We start from the raw sequence: 21,312 nt of genomic DNA on the forward strand, positions 1-21,312 counted from the left end.
ATAAACACAACTTTGTAAGTCAACCATATGCCAATAAATTTTTTTAAATGTGGTATATATAAACAATGGAATATTAGATATAAAAGAAGAATGATATAGGGCCATTTGCAGCAATATAGATGAACCTAGAGAATGATATGCTTAAATAGATAAGTCAGAAAAAGACAAATACTATATGATATCACTTATAAGTAGAATCTAAAAAACAATACAAATGAATGTGTATACAAATAAGAAAGTGCCTTAGATACAAAGAGAACAAACTTACAGGGAGAGGATTTGGGGAGCAAAAAATTAGGAGTATAGAATTAACAGATGCAGGAGTTCCTGTCGTGGCACAGTGGAAACAAATCCGACTAGGAACCATGAGGTTGCAGGTTCGATCCCTGGCCTCACTCACTGGGTTAAGGATCCGGTGTTGCCATGAGCTGTGGTGTAGGTCAAAGATGTGGCTTGGATCTGGTGTTGCTGTGGCTCTAGCATAGGCCGGCAGCAACAGCTCTGATTAGACCCCTAGCTTGAGAACCTTCATATGCCATGGGTGAAATATTAAAAAGGCCATTTCATACAAAAAAGTGACACCAGAGAAAATTTTATCCAAAAAAAAAAGGATTAACAGATACAAATTACTATAAATAAAATAGATAAGTAACAAGGATTTACTGTATAGTACAGGGAATTATACCCATTATCTTGTAATAACCTATAATGGAATATAATCTGCAAAAAAAAAAATCACTTGCTGTACCCTGAAACTAACAATATCGTAATCAGCTATACTAAAAAAAGAGAAAAATTCAAAGTATAGAAAGAAGGAGGGGAGTTCCCGTCGTGGCGCAGTGGTTAACGAATCCGACTAGGAACCATGAGGTTGCGGGTTCGGTCCCTGCCCTTGCTCAGTGGGTTAACGATCCGGCGTTGCCGTGAGCTGTGGTGTAGGTTGCAGACGCGGCTCGGATCCCGTGTTGCTGTGGCTCTGGTGTAGGCCGGTGGCTATAGCTCCAATTCAACCCCTAGCCTGGGAACCTCCATATGCTGTGGGAGCGGCCCAAGAAATAGCAACAACAACAACAACAACAACAAAAAGACAAAAAAAAAAAAGAAAGAAAGAAGGAGGGTTTTGTGAAGAGATATTTTTTTTTGGAGAGTAGTGTTGCAGTGATGTGAAGGGGGAAAATTAGGGGTTTTCACTCTTAGCTTAAGGAAGGAACAGAACCATTGCAAAAACTTAGGGGAGATATCTTTTGACTATTAGGAATAATACTGCAAGAAATATTTTTGTGTGGACATATGTTTTCATTTCTCTTGGGTATATCAATAAAGCCAGTAGTAGATTAGTGGTTGCCTAGGGCTGGAGGGAAAAGGAAGGTGACAGCTAATGTGTTTTTTGGGGGAAGTGATTAAAGTATTCTAAAATTTCAACTGTGATAGTTGAAAACTCTGAGAATATTTTAAAATCTATTCATTTGTACACTTTAAGTATACACATTCTATGATGTGAGTCATATCTCAAAAAGTTATTTTAAAAATTTAAAAAAATAATAAAAATTTAAGACAATGCCAACCACACAGTAATCAAGATAAGTAATAGTTAATGCAAGATTTTTAAAAATCAAAATTCATGCAAAACCAATGCAAGATTTTTAAAAATCAAAATTAATGCAAAACCAATGCATTATGAACAAAATATCAAAATTTAAAATAAAGATTAGTTGTTTGTTTTAAGACCTTGTATTGTTATGCGGTGCAAAAGTCATTTGGAAACCACCCTCATTCCAGACCAGAACAGTGATTGTGTTCTTCCCTTTGGGCATGTTTATATGGGTTGCAAAAGTGTACAAACACACTGGACAAAAGTAAGCCTTTATATATAGTCATGGGGGGCGTTTTTAACTTTCACTTGGTTCAAAAAATAGGATATCTTAATAAATGTATATAAGGGGGCACTGTTTTTTTGCCTCCGAAACAACTGCAGTTCACCAAAGTATTAGAAAGGAATTTTCACTGTGGCCAGTGGGAGAGCTTATGATGTGTTCCCTACAGAGGACCACATAGGAGCTGAGACATTCAGAGTGTAAGCAAAGGGGGTAACCAATCAGTTGATGATTAAGCCCAAAGAGTTTTGCTGTGTTAATAGTGGCTCACAGTCCCAAAATTTTCAGAGGAAAAGACATGATTCTCTATTAAAGAAAGCAGCAGGCTGAGGTCATCTTAAGTTTGACCTAAGAGGGCTGCTAGAAACTGGCGCAGGTGCAGCCTAAGAAATAGCAAAAAAAAAGACAAAAAAAAAAAAAAAAAAAGAAATCAGAATGCACTGTCTTAGAGATTATTCAAAATTCAGAGATAATGAATTAATGTCTTTATAAAATCCTAGAGAATAGATGTCATTACGGATACTTGTTTAACAGGAAAATTTTGTTTCCTCACTATATAGATATGGTAAGCAGAATGGCCCTCCCCTAAAATGTCCATGCCCTAATTCCCCTAAATTTGTAGTTATCTGGCAAAGGGGAAGTAAGGTTGCAAATAAAATTAAGGGTGCTAATCAGATGACCTTGAGATGGGGAGAGTATCCTGGATTATCCAGGTGGGCCCAGAGTAATCATAAAAGTCCTTCCAAGTGAAAGAGGCAAAGTGGAGAGTCGGTATCAGAGGGATACAATATGAGAGAGACCACCACCACCATTGTCTTGAAGGTGGAAAGGGACCATCAGCCAAGCAATGGGGGCAGCCTCAAGAAACTACACAAGACAATGAAGCAGCTTCTTCCCCAAAGCCTCTGGAAAAAATGTAGCCCTCTTAACACCTTGATCTTAGTCCAGTAAGACCTGGGCTTGTGACCTGCAAAGTTTTGTGTTGTTCTCTTGTGTTGTTTTAAGCTGCTGCTTGTGGTAATTCATTGCAGCAACAATAGACAACTAATTCAGTAAATGAAAGGTGAAGACATGGCACCACCTTTCCTCCTCGGACCATGCTTCTGAATTTCCATGGATACAGGGCAGGCCTTAGGCGAAACAAAAGCGGCTGTCTAGAGCAACTTACTCTCTATCAGCATCTTACTGCTCCTTTTGGATAACCCTGCCTCATAAAACCATAAAATTTAAAAAATGAAAAGGACACTGTCTGCTATACACCTATACTACACCGCCTTTCCAGGGCCAGGCTAAGCAATTCATGTTTCACTTTCCTTCCCCTGCCATTCACTTCTAAGACCTGGGTGGTGGGTGAAACAGCTGCAATGAGAGAGAGTGAACAAAAAAAGTCTGGGTGTCTGAATATAGAAAAAAAAAGCAAGAGGTTCATTATCCAAAAGATAGGCATTCCAGGAAAATTTCCCATCTTACATCTTCTTGGGGAGAATTTAAGAGGGATTAAGTAGATAGGACACAAGCACAGTTTGCAAGTAAACTCTGTAGCAAAAAAATAAGCAGATATCTAGGCAGGTAGATGGTTGTTTAATACCAGGGGAGTTGAAAGGCATTCGGACAGATGATGAATAAAATCATACCAGTCAGTTAATTGTGTAAGCATCTAACAATACCTATTAGCAAAGAAAATGAAGAACAGAACAGGATACCTTTACCTAGGAAATTATGATCAAATAGAAAAAACTTTAGTCGAATCAATGCTAAGCTTAAAACTTCAAACATAGAGATCTTTATATTGCCCTTCCCCTGAGATAGGCATCCTCTAAATGTGGAGGTGGAATTACATGCTGCCATCAGCGAATGGTTTAAAGCTCTGAGAGCAGGACCCAAGTTCATCATTTTATATTTACTGTGTTCAAATCATAATACTTCTGAGTCGCATTCTCACCAAAGCTTTTTCATTAGAATTTACTGTGAGTAAATTTAATCAGATAAAATATCTGAGGCAGGGAGTTCCCATCATGGCTCAGCAACCGCTCTAACAAACCCGACTAGCATCCATGAGCCTTGCTCAGTGGGTTAAGAATCGGTGTTGCTGTGGCTGTGGTGTGGTCACAGATGCAGCTTAGATGGATCTTGTGTTGTTGTGGCTCTGGTGTAGGGCCAGTGGCTACAGCTCCGATGAGACCCCAATCCTGGGAAACTCCATGTGCCATGGGTGTGGCCCTAAAAAGACAAAAAGACAAAAAAAATAAATAAATAAACCAAACCGAGGCAACACAATACAGTGCAGTGTAGTTCTCAACCTTTGTTGTTGCTCTTAAACCCTAAAAACCTGGGGGCTGGAAATGACACCATAAATCCATCAATGACAGTAGTTTACTGTGTCAAGGGTATTTTATTTGGGGAGACTGTATGTCAGGTTGTCTGAAAAAGTCCTTTAGGGTGGTTCTGTTACAAACTACCTTCTGCCCACACTGCTCCATCAGGAGGAATCCTCTCTAGCTTTTGAAAGTCATTGCTGTGGTTTAAAGCTGACCTCACTTGAGTCCTGCCTCCAAGACTAATTTGACCCAGGTTTTCATAGCCCACCTGCCACAGAATCACCTATCATGCTCATTTGAAAATGAAAATTCTTTTGCTCAGGTCCAAGCAACTCAGGTTGTTACTTATGGTCTCCATTTTTACTAACACAAGTGAGTATCTGGTACCACAAAGATTGAAGACTTATGTTGTGAATCACTTTAGCCAAGTTATTGCACTTCATTGTTTCTTTACCTGAAGAAATAAGAGGTTTGGTCTGGGAGGTGTTTATAGCCCTTCCAGTTCCTACAGTGTAGCAGAGTGGAAAGATAGATGCTTAAAAGACCTGAGTCCCAACATCAATTCCATCACTTAATGCGTGACCCTGAGTGAATTATTCAACCTACATTACACTCGATTTCTTCATCTGTAAAATGGGACTAAAAATAATATCCATTTTGCAGAGTTGTTGTAAGGACTAGCGAGGATATCTATGAATTTCTTGGTAATTTTTGTTTTGTCTTTTTATGGGCACACCAGGCTAGGGGTCAAATCAAAGCTGTAGCTGCTGGCCTACACCACAGCCAAAGCAATGCCAGATTTGAGGCATGTTTGTGACCTACACCACAGCTCACAGCAACACCGAATCCTTAACCCACTGAGCCAGGCCAATGATTGAACCTGAATCCTCATGGATAGTTGGGTTCATTATTGCTGAGCCACAATGGAAACTCCCTGTATTGCTCGACAATTCTTAAAATGACCTTTATAGAGCAAATGTTAACACCTCACAAATAATGTGATGCCTTAGCCTCATTCAAATGTTATCAATGTAAAGATTCTGGAATAGATTGTATTCTGGAGGGACTGGAATAGAATGTATTCTACACATTCCATAGGGTGTATCAATTAACATACTGCTGCATAATGAACCACTCCAAAACTCAGCAGCTAAAAGCAGTAAGCACTTATTACTCATGGGTCTATGTGTCAGCTGGGCAATTCCACTCTTTGGCTGTCCTTACTTATGCATCAGCTATAGGTCCTATAGGCAGCCCTCCTGATTTTGGTTTGGTTCTCTCGTGTGTCTTGGAGTTGACTGGTCTGAATTCCATCAGCTGGTACACCTGAGCTCTCCTCCACGTGCTCTCTTATGTTTGAATAGGCTCCTTGGGGACTGTTTACATGGATATGCCAGGGTACCAAGGAGGAGGAAAAATGCAGAGATTCTTGAGGCCAGGGTACAGAACTGGAGCACTCTTACTACTGCTACATCTGTGGGCAAAGCACCTCACAAAACCAGCCCAGATTACAAGGGTGTTGCTAGAGACTCCTTCTCTTGATAGAAACTACAAAGTCACACTGTAAAGGACATATTCCTTTGCTCAAGCCTCAGCAGAGGTTCTCAAATTTTTACATGCAGCAAGTTATTCTGGGAGGTTTCATAAAACTTGGATTGCTAGGTCCACTAGAGTTTCTGATACAGTAAGCCTGGAATGAGGCCCAGTAATTTTGCATTCCTAACAGTCTCTCTGATGATGATAATGATACTGATGTCTCTAGATCACACTTGGTAAGAACCATTGGTCTGCCTCTCTACCAAGAAAAATTAAAATTTAATATACATGTAATTTTATTTCTGAATAAACTATTTCCTACATAATACAACATATATTAGTCATGATATATTTCACTTCTAGAAAAATAAGAAAATTTTGAGATCTTAGTACTTTTAGAGGATTTTGATTTTACCTTTTTTCTGAAAAATATAATTTCCTTTTTGAGATGGTGCCTAGAACACTTAATAAACTCCAGTCAATCAAAAAACTATTGGTAGATTTTATTTCTTCTCTCCCCTTATCTCTCTCTATAGTTTCTACATTTCTTCCTCCTCCATGCAACTACAGTTAAGTCAGATAGGAGAAGGTCTTGTTGAGGTAGTCAAATGAGAAAATTGTATTTTATAGCTTGTTAAAATTAGCTAGAAACAAACAATTGAATAACTTAAAAATATGTACATATTCTACTTTCCTACTTAATAGGTGAAGGAAAAGGCTCAGAGGAGTTGAGTAACTTACACCTAAACCCAATTTTTGTTTAATCACCTCTGATTGATATGTCATAAACATAGGGCCTAAATTAACAGTCATCTATCTTCCCCTTTCACCTTACTTAGGTTTCCAAGTAATGAAATGCCTCTGGAGATCTTTTGTAAATTCCAAGTTAATTGTGACTTCCTGGTTCTTAGCAAATGCAGTTTTCTATTCTTTATTTATAATAGGTAAAGAAGTAATTATTGAATTCTTACTTTTTTTTTTTTGAGAACATATCCTTGGGAAGATGGGCACTAATTATATTATACTGAAGAAATGAGACTTAAGTAAGTTAAGTGTTTTATCTAGAATCATACACTGGAATTGCATTATACAAAATAATAAAAGGACTGCATTATACAAAATAATAAAATACCCAAATTAGTCCATGTTAACTATCTATGATTAACTCAAAAATAACTCATAATAAATTTATTGTGCATTTCTTTAGTCTGTTTTTCAAAGTGCCAAGGAAATCACCTTTATTCCATTAGTTAGCATACCCATTCCTTCCATTTTTCCTTTCCTTAATAGATGTGGTTCTAGGTTGGAGGACCAGAAAAGCACATGAGGAAAAAGTCAACTTAGTAAAATGTGTATTTTTCAAAATATCTTCAAAACCGTTGAAAAGTAGAGTTATAGAATTGCAGGCAGCTCTTGGTAGCAACTTCTATAAATGAATTAATAGTTACCTTTTAAGTATTTCAAAGATTTTACTATTTGTCCAACATGGTATTATCCCATGTAATGCTTATTATCCATTCAATGCTTACTATATGCCAATCATTACACACAAAGCCCATATATATTATCTTTAATATTCACGACAACTAAGATAGGTACTATTTTTATCTTCATTTTACAGATTAAAAATAGGCTTAAATGATTAAATAAATACTCAAATTACAGAGCCTGTGAGTAATAAGGTGGGAGCTCAAATGAAATAGTTTGATTCCAAATTCTATGGTGGCATTATGTTGTCTTATTTTTGTACTTTTTCTAAAAAAACTAAAGTAAAATTATAGTACAAAAAAATGACTTTGAATCAATTGAATACTGAAACTGTTTCAGAATAAGAAATTTATGACAGAATGGAAGCAGAAAGATGAAATGAAAACATCTGGTTTATTCAAAGAAATTGCTACTGAGCATAGCTATGAAACTGATGAGTTTAGTTAATACATGTGACTAAGAATGTAGACCTCCAAAGCAGTCATTTTGTGAAGATATATGTTTATTTAAACCATGTCATCATCACTGCAACACATTTTAAATCTGATTATTTTGTGTACATACCTAATAGTTTTTTTTAACAATAACAAACATGTGTATTATACAGTTTGTAAGTGATTTTTTACTTAATTTACTAGATTTGACTCTGAACAACTTTTTGGATATTTTTCAAAATCAGATTCAATCTTCAGAGTATATATTTGTTGACATTGCTGGCATTTTCTAAAATTGTGATTCAGAGTCTGAACATAATTCTTTAAAAAGGGCATTTAAACCTTTTTTTGGCTATGGCGGTAAACTGAAGTCATCAAATAAGCGTTTATAATTGTCCAAGGTGAGTAGTCTGAATATTTCAATAGGAATATATTCCAAAGTGATGATGCCAATATGTTTGAAAACAAAAGCAAAGAGAAATTTCGTTATGAAAGAAAATAAGATGTTTGGATTAAAAGATATTTTAAATTCAATCTATTATAAGGCAATTATGGGACTTCCTCTAAAAGAATTGTCTGTTGCAGGACTTCCTCAAATAAACGGTCCTTACAAACCCACTTCTGGTTGGTTAATTTGAGCGGATCATCCCACCAATACTAGTGAATAGAGAAATCTTTTAATTGGAATTCTTCAAAATGGCTGACATCCAGAGTCATTTAAATAATCTGGCAGATTTCATTTACAAGCAGGAAACCACAACAGTAGCAGATATGTCTACTGTTAGGAAAGCATCAATTTACAGAGTATTCTGCTAAATATCAATTAAATAAAGAAGTTTATTTTTTCATATAAAACAAAAAGTCTGAAGTTAGGCAGTTCATGACTCATTGAGCAGCTCAAGCATGCCATCAGGAATCCAGGTTTTTCCTTTCTTCTCCACCATCTTTCAGGTATTGGCCTTCAATTTATTGCTTCACAATTGCAAGATGGTTGGTCCACCTCCAGAAGTCAATCAATATCCAAGAAGAAAAAAGGGAGTAGGGCAAAGGGGCAAAAAAGTGGTAGTAGCTGTGTCTATCCTCTTTCATCAAGAAATGAAAAGTTTTCCAGACCTCTCAGCAAATATGTATTGACATTTAATTTTCCAGAAATCTGTCAAACATCTATGACTAGCTGCAAGAAAATCTGGAAAGTCAAACATTCAACTTTCTAGTCTTTAAAGTAAGACAAGGAGAAGGGAGGTTGAGATTTTGTGTTGAGTGAACCCACTTACAATGTTTGTCAGTGGGGCTTACATTTTACTAGGCAGTGTGTTTTCACACCTTTATCATCAAATCATCACAATAGTAGGAGTTGGTCCTTGCTCTTTTAATTTTACTAAAGAGGGAACAGTAGAGTAGTTAAGAGAATTGCCCAAGTCATCCAACTTATAAGCATTGGAACCAATTTCTATATGACTCCAGAAACCCTGCCACCTAACATCATAACAGCATGAAAATAATGCTTTCCCAAAGGCTGAGTATTGAACCTGCTCTTAAAAAGGCAGCACACAGAATTTTCAGATTCCTTACTGGATTCATACACAATCCTCTTGTACTTACCTGTAACAAAGCTTATCGAGAAGTTCTTAAAAGAACAGAGCCAGGTCACTTGGGATTCACCACTGTATTCCATTTGTCACTGAAGCCCTAGCATGACTCTGAACATTTACCCACTGGTGGGAGATTTACAGATGGTAAATTACTTATTTAATACCTAGCTTAATATATATTCCAGTCTTGGTTTGCTTTTATTGATTATATTACTAGTTTTTGATGTATGCCAAAGACATTATTTTGTCCTCTGTTTTTCCCTGCCACATACGACAGGGAAAATAAGTCAGGCATCTAATCATAATTTTCCTCAGATATTAAACATCCTCTTTTCAGAGTGTGCTAATGCTATCATATAGGTTATTAAGGAATGGGCTATAAAATGTTGGTAGGATAAACAGTAGAATAGTAGTTTCCTTGTTTAAAACATATCTACGTTTTTTCTTGGGGCTTGATATAACCTTCTCTCTTACTTCAATTTACATTTAGGTATATGATTCTTGCCAATTTAGTACTATGTTCCACACTAGGCTCAAGTTCTCCTCATTAATGCTGAGTGAGTTGATACGTCTTAATAATCTCCAACTGTGTTAACTTCTCCCAGGTGCAATCTCATGTTTTGCAAGGTTAATACATTTAATGCATACATTTACTGGAGCTGTTTTTTTTTTTTTATCACATCTTAAAATTTTCACTTGTTAAAAGGTCCAATTTCCAAATTTATTGTTCTTTAGTCTGTTTTTCAGCATGTCAAGGAAAACACCTTTATCTCATTAGTTAACTTTCCCATTCCTTCCATTTTTCTTCTAATATTTGTAGCTCTAGGTTGAAGAAGCAGAGAGTGAAATCAGAGAAAAATGAACTTAGTAAAGTACATATTTTCCAGAATGTCTTCAAAACTGTTGAAAAGTTCATGGGGGTGTTGGGGGTGGGGGTGGGGGGAGACTTACCTAGCCAGCTCATGAGCTATTCTTTTAAAAATGTCTTACTTGTTCTCAACCAAGAGAGTATGCTAAGGGAAAAGTCCTTAGTGTCTTGCCCACCCAGTTGAAGAAATAGCAAGCTTTAAGAACAACATAAACTTTTATTCCTTATCATTACACTTATTATTAATAACATACAACAAAAGCATATTCAAGTTGTCTCAACTCAACAAATGTTTTATGAACTAACCCTACTTACATTATGCAAATTATTAGTAAAACAATCTAAGAAGAAATGTCTTTTTAAAATTTTTTTGATGCTCTTAAGAGTTATTTACATAGAAACAATAATTTTATTAATTACATATATTCTTACTCATTAAGGTATATCTCTAAGGAGTTACTCTAAGCATGCTCTAAGTTAGTGTTACTGTTAGTCAGTAAATTAATTAGCCAAGTAATTTAGATTTCTCACAAATTCCAAATGGTCTTCTCTTCTCCCCAACTTCTCCCCTTTTAATTATAAGAAATAAGTGAACATAAATTTGGTACTACCTTCACGTCATAGAATTGTAAAGAGTGATGAAAGGTAATTGGTTAAAAAAAAGAGGAAGGTTTCTTTGCGCCCTGGAAGGTTTATAAGAACTGAAGGGACCAGGTAAGGTCAACACCACACCAACTTTTTTTCCCCTGTGCTAAAAGTCTCTGACAAGATCTTTCCTTCCTGTCACAAAAGTGGTCTCTTATTAGAAGCAATTAAAAACTTCCAGTTCTTTTACATTCCCTATGGATCAGAACCTCTTTGAAGAGTGGCAGGAAAATCTGCCTTACGGCCTAGAACAGCCCGCACGACCTACGTCCACAAATTCTAAGTGATTAATAAATAGCCGACATAAAAAGGGAGAGATGCTCCATTAGATATAAAGGTCCTGCTTTCTCTCTCCTTCCCGCATTCTCTTAACTGCTATAAGGCATCAGTGAAGAAAATATAGACGTCGATTACAGTGTCAGAGAAGTGGAGCTCCATAAACTCTAATAAAAATAAATATCCTCCACATGGTTCTGGAAAAATCGCTCAGGATGTTCGGAATGTGTAGCCACATCAAGAGTGGATAGCATCACAGTTAAGTTGGAAATGAAAAGTTGAGTGTAAAATCACAGTCTATTTGTCCCCGTAGGGAAATAAAGTATCGGTAAAGCTTTCCTATGCTTGAAAAATCAGTGCCTGTGAATGAGCTGGATTCTTAACACTGTCAAAAGGAGGAGAAAAAAGTACACGCGAATGTTTTCAGCGGGACAATGGGGAGGCAGCAAAGCAGCGACTCAAGACTCTCCACAAAGGAGGCGAAAGGAGAGATGTTTTTACGCACTTTCTGCTTAGGAGGGCAGCTAGATCGGGACCAAGAGAGGAGCAAAACTGGAGGCGGGTGTCAGGGCTGTACCGAGGGGGAGAGGAAGAGGCTGGAGTCCCGCCCGCTGTGACTTTGCCGTGCACCTGGAGGGGCGGCGCTCCTGGCCGAAGGTGCAGCCCAGAACTTGCCGGCGGGACGGGGCAATGGAAAGAGGCGACCCAACGGCCGGGGACAGAACCATGGCCCGCCCCGCCCGTCTCGGACCCGGACCTCACTCCCGCGCCCCGGCAGATCCAGCCTGGCCTGTGGGACTTTCGGTCCAGGTGCAGGGCTCCTTCCCCGCTGTTCGTGGGTCAGGATGAAAAGACCTACCCTGTATTCTCCTCTAGGTCGGCGGCCTCTGGGGTGGGTTTTATCCCCCTACGACCCACCCCCAAGTTGGTTCCGGGGGGAACGCGGGGCTCGCAGAACACGGTACCGCGCCTCTTCGAGCCTCGCTGAGGTGGCGGTGCGAGGTGACGGACAGTTGTAAACTACCCGCCAGTTAACGTCCGGGACGCCAGCTCCCGCACCCGCCCCACCCTGGTCGTCTCCCTCCCTCCGCCCGCTTTCGCCTGTAGTTTTCGATTTGAGGTTTTTCTCTTTTCTTAAGGATAAATTCTCTAGACTTATCTGTTGCAATGAAAATGACCCCATGGTTTTCATACTTTTTTGATCCCTGAAGGAGAAAATCCCTAGGGAAGTGGGGAAGGGAAAGTGTGGGGTGTGTGTGTGTGTGTGTGTGTGTGTGTGTGTGTGTGTGTGTGTGTGTAAGAGCGAGAGACCGACTGACAGACGGCCGATCGTCCGACCGGGCGGAGGGGGAGCGGGCAGGGGGGCTTCCCTCTCCTGGAGGACAGCCAGAATGATACATACTGTCATTAACAGTTTTGACCCACCCAGACCCCACCCTTCGGTTGCATCCATCACACAGTCATTACAACGGGGCAGCGCTGTCACACTGCCTGCCCTGCTCCCGGGGCTCTTCGGCTGGCTTAATGAGGTGCACCCAGCCGGGGCTATTGTGCAGCGCGAATGAGGCAAGAAGGAGACCGCAACGATCCTAGCAGCTGCTCGCAGCAGCCCCGCAGCCGCAGCCACGCTCAGACCTCAAGTGGATGGATGCCTCTGGAAATCTTTTCCTGAACTAACTCATCAGGCAGTGGAAGACAGTGGCAGGGCTAGTGAACTTAGACGGGGAATTCCTTTCCTGCGGTTGAACTGGCTGGAGGCAAGTGCAGTCACTCGGGTAATCGCGGGGGTGCTGGTGCCGGGGGCGGGGGTGGGGTGGTGGGGGTGGTGATTTTAAGCCAGTCCTGAGTCTAAAGGCGGCTTGCATCAATTTCCCTTCCAACCACTCAACTCTCCCGTTTACCTTTTGTTTAGTTAGCTTGGCTTTTTCCACCCCCACCCCTTCCCTGGTGTGGTCTGAACCGTGCGTCTTGCTCTGGGGGTTGTGCATTTTAATGTAATTCTGATGGGCGAATGTTCTCTCCTTTTTGTTGTGATTATTAGAGATACTTTAGTCCTGCCTTCCCAGTTCTGCGCCCTGCACAAGCAGTTTTGAAAAATTAAGTGCAAAAAGCATGACAAAGCAATATGAGGTTGCCGTGGTAAGTGAACTTTTAAACAAAAAATTACCATTTCTTCTCGTGTGCTCGGTCTGTGGGTGATTTGAAGGGGGCTCATCACACACAAAGGACTAGGGGCTGGGAGCTGGGAGGAGGGGGTGGTGAAACAAAAAATTGTAGTTTTAATTTCTTCTCTTTACTGTGGTCAGTAAACATGTTTTGTGTTTATCTGTTTGATACTCTTGGGATTGTCATGGGCTTAACGCATTTAAAGCGCGGAGAGCTGGCAGTGAGCAGGGTGGAGGTGCAGGGGAGGGAGGAGAAGGGAACTAGGTTATTGTCTGGTTTCAAAAGAGCCGTGCAGTTCTGACTTCCTGAACTCAACACTGTAGCCGGGTCATTCCTGATCAAAATCCTTAAGGAGAAAGGGAACAATGGGGTTACACTAAGTTACTCCAACAGTCTCTATACCCTCACCTGCGCTGTTAAACCTCCCCCTTTCTTCCTCTCATTTCCTCAGGCAGCAACCCTAGAAGCCATCCTTTTAGACAAATTTGAAAGGCTAAATGATGATCGTAAATACATTTGGAAAGCTGTGGTCTTAAAAGGTTTGAGGCTGGAGAAAGGGATTGCTTTCTACCCTCCTTCCCAGTTCTCCCTGTTCTCCTCCTGACACTGCCCTTCTTTTAAACTAAAATAAACAGGTTTTAAGGGTCCTTCCTCAATCTCCTCACCTATTTGTTTTAAAATGGGAAGTATATTCCAGGGATGGATTTCTGAATTTTGCCCCTTTATCTCATTCACTTTCTGAGAATGGCTATCCAATTTGTTTGTAGTAAATTTAACAAGTTCAAGTTTGGTAAAAGGCTCAACCTTTCCTCTGGAAAATTCAAAAATTTTGACCACCTCTGCACTTAAGAACAAAACGAAAACATTAGCAGTTTGTTAAAAGTTAAGAAAAAGTCTTAACTTTTTCTGTTTGTGAATCTAGTTGCCTTTTAACTTGTCAAGGGCTGTTGCCATGGAGATGACTGGGACGCCCTATATTGGAATGGACCTATACATTCTCTGATGAGGCAAGGCCATCTAAGTTTTCTCATTTGAAGGATGGGATAAAAACAGACGTCTCCTTAAGAGGAACTGTTCTCATGTTTTGTTGAAACCATTCTTAACTTCCATTTATATGTGTGTAGATATATACTTGTATGTGCTTACATTTCTTAAGATATATTCTGAAATAAAGATTTTAGTTATTATACATGTCCTCTGATCATAAGAAACACAGATAATAACTTTTTTAACTTATTATATTTCAGTAAAGATGAATGTATTTTTTGGACCTATACTTTAATAACATTTTAACAACTGACTTATTTTTTAACTATTCTACATGAAGTTACTGTAATTCACTAGTAATCAGCACAGGAAAGTGACACCTTATACAGTTAGCTCCCAAAGTTATCACTATTGCTATTTGCAACCACCATCCTTAAAACAGTTTACAGTTTGAGAGCTTAAACACCAAATGACTAAGCAAACTACTAATCTCTTGAGTACAAGAAAGTATCATTTCAGTAAAACTTTGAATCTTAGAAGAGTTTAGATTAAAATACAGCATTTTGTATATTTTAGAATATGTATTTTAATTCCATTTTAATTGAGACGTTTGCTTTTCTTTAGTACTGATATTCTTAGAGTACAGATAGTCAACTAACAATGTTAACTATATTATTTATTTTGGACAATACTTCTCAGCTGTCATACCTATTTAATTTAAAATATATGGCCTGTACATATGTAAAATTAGATTGCCTTGATACTGTCATTGAGAAAAACACCTTTAATCAGAGTTATAATCTCAAACAAGTCATCCACTGTAGTTTTTCATTTACACATTAAAAATATTGTTTGAGTTGAAGAGAGTCATAAAAATTATTACTTAAGATAAGTTGTCTTCTAAATGATAATAGTAGTGCATATATTAAGTTCCCTATAAAAGTACTTAGAATAAAGCTGTATATTCCTGGCACTTTCATTTACTAATACCCTAATTCTGTCGCAATTATAGGTCTGCTAAATAGTCTCACTACAGAAATTTCTTTAAATTAGAATGTAAGACTATAATAATTTCTTTCTTCAGTGTTCTAATGATATGTTGTTGGCACATTGGAAATACAGTGGCCATGTTCTGGTATTTTCCCTAAGCCTCGGTCCATTAGAATAAATTGTACAACTAACAGAAAGCTTATAATGTTCATAAGAACAAAAGTGTTTTCAACTAAATATTTCTATACTCTCATAGAAATACTCATTGTTTCTCATATCATTGACTCACTTTATATGAATAGGTATCCTGAATAAAGGAGAAAAATGGATGAGATAAAGGGAGTGGGGGTGGCTGGTAGCCAGGGTCATCTAATGTTATATTGGAGGTTTTACCTCTTATACCATATCTTGGATATGAAATGTGCCTGCAAGCAAAAAAAAAAAAAAAAAAAAGTTAAAAAAGGAATGGCTGAAGTGATACTATGATTTTAAAAATTCAAAAGTAACTTTCATTTATTACTTCTAATTAGCATTAATCTTAATGTGTTTATGTCAGATACACAATGAAAACAGCTAAGAATTTAACTTTGACAGTTAACATTTGTTGTCTCTCTGAATCTGATCATATATGTAAGTGCTTTACTTACATTATCTTTTAATATTCAGAACACTCTTGGTGGTAGGTTTTAGTATGCCTAGAAACTGAATAGTTAAGGTCAGATACCTCCTAAACCATGGAGTGAGGATTTGAATCAAAATCTATCTGATTCTAAACTCAGGTCCAAAATCAAGCAAAATGAGAATAAAATAATAGAAAATATAAGCTAATTTACTAAATTTAAAGAGAACTGCTTCATAAAACCCACATAATCTTCCCAGATTCCAAACATCGGGATGATTACCTCTTAATCTTGCCACTTTCCTCAATAAGACATCTAGAAGAAAAATATCTTACCAAAATATAACTATATCCCCAACTATCCCTAACTCTATTCCCAAATTGGGTTTGGATACATTAGGCTAGTTTGGCTGGTTGTTTCTTTGTGGGGACACTAATGGAGAATTTATTGCATTCTCCATCCCACCCCAAAAATAAACAAAAGGAGAGGAAGAATAAATCAATTTTAATGAAAAAAGTATTTTCAAATATGTGCAAACAATTTTGAAACATACACAACATACACAGATAGGTACCAGGACTTAATTAAAGGAAAGCCTAAATGAAAACCCAGTTTTATTTAAAAATAAGAGAGTTAAAATCAAATAAGCAGAGTAATTTTTTTCACTTTACCTATTTAAATGGGACTTACAATAACATTTGTAAAAGTAATGGAGTGTTATATGTTTTATAGATAGCAAATCATTTCATGACTTTTTTTGACGTATATTTATTTTCTAGGGGTTTAATCAGTTAACCTTTACTTTAGTTATTCAATGAATAGGGGCCTCCATTTTTTAAATTGCCTTCATTCAGTGAACTAAAGAGTCAAAGATAGAAATTGATAATAGAAAATAAAGTTTCAAATGGGCCTCATTTTGTGATTCCTTTTTAAATATTAAAGATGATAGACTCTGAAATACGGAGAGAAAAATACTTTTCCTTTTAAAAAAGCTCTAATTTTGCTCTTTTTATTTATTAAAAATCTTTGAACCTGAGAGATTGGAGCATAGATTATTGCATCTGCTCAAGTTTGTTTATTAACTTGGATCTGCAGAAATGGAGATGTTAAGATTTTATCAAGACAATCCACTTAAATTCCTCTAAGTACCAGTATTTAAGGACATCATGTACATTCAACAGAAAACTGCTCAATTTTTCATTGTCACTTGCGAATAAATGAAAGTACTTAAAATAACTCTATCTGCATTTTTTTTTGTAATATATGGGCTCCTGAGTTGTTTTGTGTAGACTTTAAAAAAAAATCAATTACTTTTTTTAAATGCAGAGGGCACTCATATTTAAAAGGGCATTTGAATTAATGCTTCTGCTAAGTGAAGAACTTTTAAAAAACTGTATTATCCATTTTGTAAGGTTAATTTTTATGAAGTGAAATCATCCAAATCTATTATGTTTAACCTTACGACTATGAGAATTCCATAGCTTTTTTAAAAGTCTGATAATTTTGGACTTTCAGGAACTGTTTTATAAAGGTGACAACTGTGATGTTTAAATGTTGCAAACCCCAATATAGTCTAGCAGTCAGTTACATATAACTCAATTCTACTTCATTTTGACCGTGGAGACCATGCCTTGAAAAACCCTCGGACTTTTACCTCCCGAAACCTAATTGTAGTTACTTGTGTCATTTTAATTAAAATTCAGGCTGGCTCTTTTTTTTTAAATCATAAAACATTTGTATAATTTTCTATTTTATCCTTGATTTGAAAATTTGTATTACTTCATTATTATGTATTACAATCATAGAATTATATGTAGAATTTTCTTTCCCTTCAGCTTCATCAAAATACACAAGTCTATATTTAAATAGTAAATACGCAACAAGTCATATTAGTAGGAAGCAAAAAAATTGTTAAAGCAGTTTTTCAGTTTAAATTTGTGGGATAATGCCACAAAACTAAATTTTATCTAATGATGATAACATTAACATTTATTTAACTAAAAATTTAAGAGTATTTTAGGGTATATCTGTGAAGTCTGCTTCTATCTCTCCATCATTGCTGTTCCATAATTCCATAAAAAGTAATAATTTCACTTGAAAAATTAGAAGGAAAATGTGAACTGTATTTAGTCTTAGAATCCTTCATGCTGTGCATTTCAATTATCCCTTTAAATTTCTACAAACATGAAATCTTTGTTTTGTGTTCAAAGTAACATTACATGTTATGGACTTTCAAAGCCTCTCAGAGCATGAAGAGTTTACAGGAAAGGGCAGACTAATGCTATCTACGTATTACCAAACCTGACAGACATAGACAAAGGCTGAGAAGTCAGTGTTAATGGTTTTAAATTAAAAGGCAGGGGGGAAGGAAATATAAACCAAATGAAACCTGAAGTCATTAGCATTAAGAAATGAGAACTCAGCTTTTTGAGTGTTTCTAATAAGTGTAATTAACCACTAGACACATATTTGATACAATCTAAAAACATTACCCCATCCTTTGTTAAAGATAAGGAGAGTAAAGATTGCTACAGAAATCTAGACTTTGGAATTTCTAATTTCTCAGCGTTTAATTTATCACCATTAAATTTGATATTATGGCAGAGGTGGTATTTAATATATGTGGTTGATTCTTATCAATCCCCATAACATTTTCAAGTGTCTTAGAATACAAAAATGATAAACTTCACTCAACAAACATTACTGCATGATTACTAGGTTTAGAGCTCAGTGCTAGAGCCCAAGAATGCCCCGCTGGAAAAGATGGCTTTGCCGTCAAGCAATTCACAGTCTGTAGGAAATAAGACATGTCAACAAATGGTTATAATGCAATGAGATAATTGCTATCAGAGGTGTGTACAAAGGGCTTTTAGAAAGACAGAGGAAGTTCTGGCCAATATACCTGCAGCTGACTTTAGCTGGATGTTCAGGAAGTGCTTCCCAGCGGAGGTGAAGTTTTGCATACATTAAAAAAAAGTGTAGTAGTGAAACTTCAAATAATACAAAGAAAATGAAAATATATTTTCCTAGTCTTTACGTTTTGATATGTAATTTTGATGAGGGGAAGCAAGTTGTCTGTGTAGTATGCTGAATTTTTCAAGATTCATTAGTGTAATTTCTCAAATACACTGCCTTTGACAAATGTGCACAGCCAGGAAAGCCTTTAATATATTAATTACGTTAGTGTTTTGTTGCTAGTAACATAATAGATAAAGCAAAGGCTCCATTTTTATTCTTCTATGCCATACCCCACCCCACAAAAAACAAGTATTTTGTAAACTGTGAAAAGCAAAGTAATTAAATAACATAAATGGCGAGGGAGATTGTCTGTGATATAGGCTAACATAAGAAAGGAAGGTATAGTAAGAAAGGTTATTTGAGAGGAAATGATATGAAAATGTTTTAAAATAGGAAAAAGAGTTCTGCTTCAACGGAAGTGATTTCATTTTCTTTTGTATTGCTTTCACATTTACAATGGAGGAGGAAAGTACAATTAATCTCAGATTTTCCTTATTTATGGTTAAGTTTCATCATTGATCAGACTAAAACCACCCTTTTTCTTTTTTAAACTCCCACATGTGTGAAAAATCTCTTCAGCGTGATTAGTATTTCTTGCAAATATCATTTTGCATTTTGCTCTCTGATAGCTTGACAATACAGTTTAGCCATTCCTGCTGGGATTCTCTCCTGGCAACATCTTATTCCTTGTGTTCGTTTTTAGGAAAATCCTCTCCACATTGTTATATGTATTATTTTATAGGAAGGAAGCATGTAAAATACTCTTGAACTCATTTTTTCTTGTGAGTTTGAATAGCATTCAGATTAGAATGATTTCCCCAGAATTTTATAGGCTTGCCCAATCCAGCTGTATATTTTATATGCTAATGTAAATTCTATTTTTGTTCCCCTTGGGGGTTTAAGTGATTATAATTGTTGCTCTTCAAAAGCCAAACAGATGATGATTGCTGCTTCAGGAGTATACCAAAAGAAACTGGCTTTCATTAAACCTGCTCATCCACTTCATAATTATCTCCATTTTATCTAGCTAAGAAGCAGGAAAAAATGGCAAGTACAGTTCATTGAAGCCAGTTCGGTTATTTAAACATTGCTTTATTGAACTAGCAGGAGGTGTTAAAGTAGGGGGAATGTTTTCATTCTAACACTGATATGTACCCAGTGGTCTAACTCAAGAGTTAGTTGAGCATCAAATGCCAGAGGCCACAAGGAATGAGAGGGGAGATATTTTGAGTCATTCTGAGACGTGTCCCCTAGTGGATACAGTAAATAGTACTGCAGTGGCTGCTCTTCTGAAAGTCTTTTTGCTTGTTCTTCTTTCTGTAAATTCGAAATGGAATTACTTATTTAGTATTCATTAAGAAACACTCAGAAATGCACCCTAAATAAAAGGGAAATTTCCTATAAATGTAAAAAGGGGGGGTGAAATTTATAAAGTCTCAAAGGATGCCAAATCCTGAGACTGACTGACATCCAGGAATCCTCATGATCACGTGAACCTTGAGATCTAATCATGAGTCAGAAAGCAGATTTTTGGTTTGCCTCAACTGAGAGAATATTTCCCCCAGGTGACACAAGGGCTCTTGGTTATCTGTGCCCAGTCTTAGGACAAGGGTGGAAGGGGTAGCCTTGGAACTATTTCTGACTGTCCATTGTTAAATGGCACAGTGAGGGGTTGTGAACTCTCACCCAAAGGAATAGAGAGGTGCCACAGTCAACAGCTGTTCCAGCTTCCAGCTGTGAGAAAGAAATTCTCTGCTGGTTAAATGAAAAATTCTGGAAGGACTCTCTCTTCTAAAATTTCAGAGAGCCATGTTTTAGAAACCAATTGTCTAAGACTAGACTTAGATAAAACATTACACTCATAAACAAAAAAAAAAAAAAAAAAGAGGAAGGTTTCACTTTTTCTATGGATTTTCATGTTCCATGATAGTTCAGCAAGCTTGAGGCAATTTCACTTTTTGAAGTTTCAGCATCGAGATGTGTTCTTATAACTTGATGTTGAAACTTTTGAGGCATTGTATTGAAAAAGGAAGAAAAGTAAATTTACTTAATAAGAAAAAGCAAGTATGTTTCTGAAAGGCTTTGGATATTGGTTAGAATACATTAAAATATATTTAAAAATAATTATTTTCCTCTCAATCCTTATATTACAGTAATAAATTCCCCCCGCCCAGTTTTCATATATGTAATCTTATTTTGGATTCACAATAACCTCATAAAGTAAGAATAAGCAAATATTGTAATTTCATTTCATATAAACATTTATAAATAGAGATTTATAAGTGGTTTTACAACTTGAATTTGGGTAAACCAACTTCTTTATCAGCACCTTAAGAAACTTGTTGAGTTATACCTAGGCTATAGAGCCACTTTTGAACCCGAAGGCAAGGTGGGGGATAGAATATTCCCAGATAATAAGTATTTCTCCAGTGAGATCTTAGATGAATTTGCATTCTTAGATCCAAAGAAGGGTGTATCAATGGCCTGCTCTCTAAAAAAA

At 36.9% G+C, this 21,312-nt stretch overlaps 1 protein-coding gene across 3 annotated transcripts in view; it reads left to right on the forward strand.

Moving 5' to 3' along the window:
* ELAVL2 (ELAV like RNA binding protein 2) overlaps positions 12,547–21,312 on the forward strand; it is a 171,746-nt gene continuing 162,980 nt past the window's right edge. Inside the window, exons 1-2 of one of the 3 annotated variants that reach the window (XM_021062881.1) lie at positions 12,547–12,788; positions 13,073–13,170. In XM_021062881.1, the coding sequence (XP_020918540.1) occupies positions 13,144–13,170 (27 nt within the window). In that variant the 5' untranslated portion in view covers positions 12,547–12,788; positions 13,073–13,143. Of the gene's footprint in view, positions 12,789–13,058; positions 13,171–21,312 lie in introns of those variants that run through there. The other 2 variants (XM_021062823.1, XM_021062861.1) reach the window with 2 other exon arrangements.

The sequence above is a fragment of the Sus scrofa genome, chromosome 1 (genome assembly GCF_000003025.6).
Source record: "Sus scrofa isolate TJ Tabasco breed Duroc chromosome 1, Sscrofa11.1, whole genome shotgun sequence".
Lineage (NCBI taxonomy): Eukaryota > Metazoa > Chordata > Mammalia > Artiodactyla > Suidae > Sus > Sus scrofa.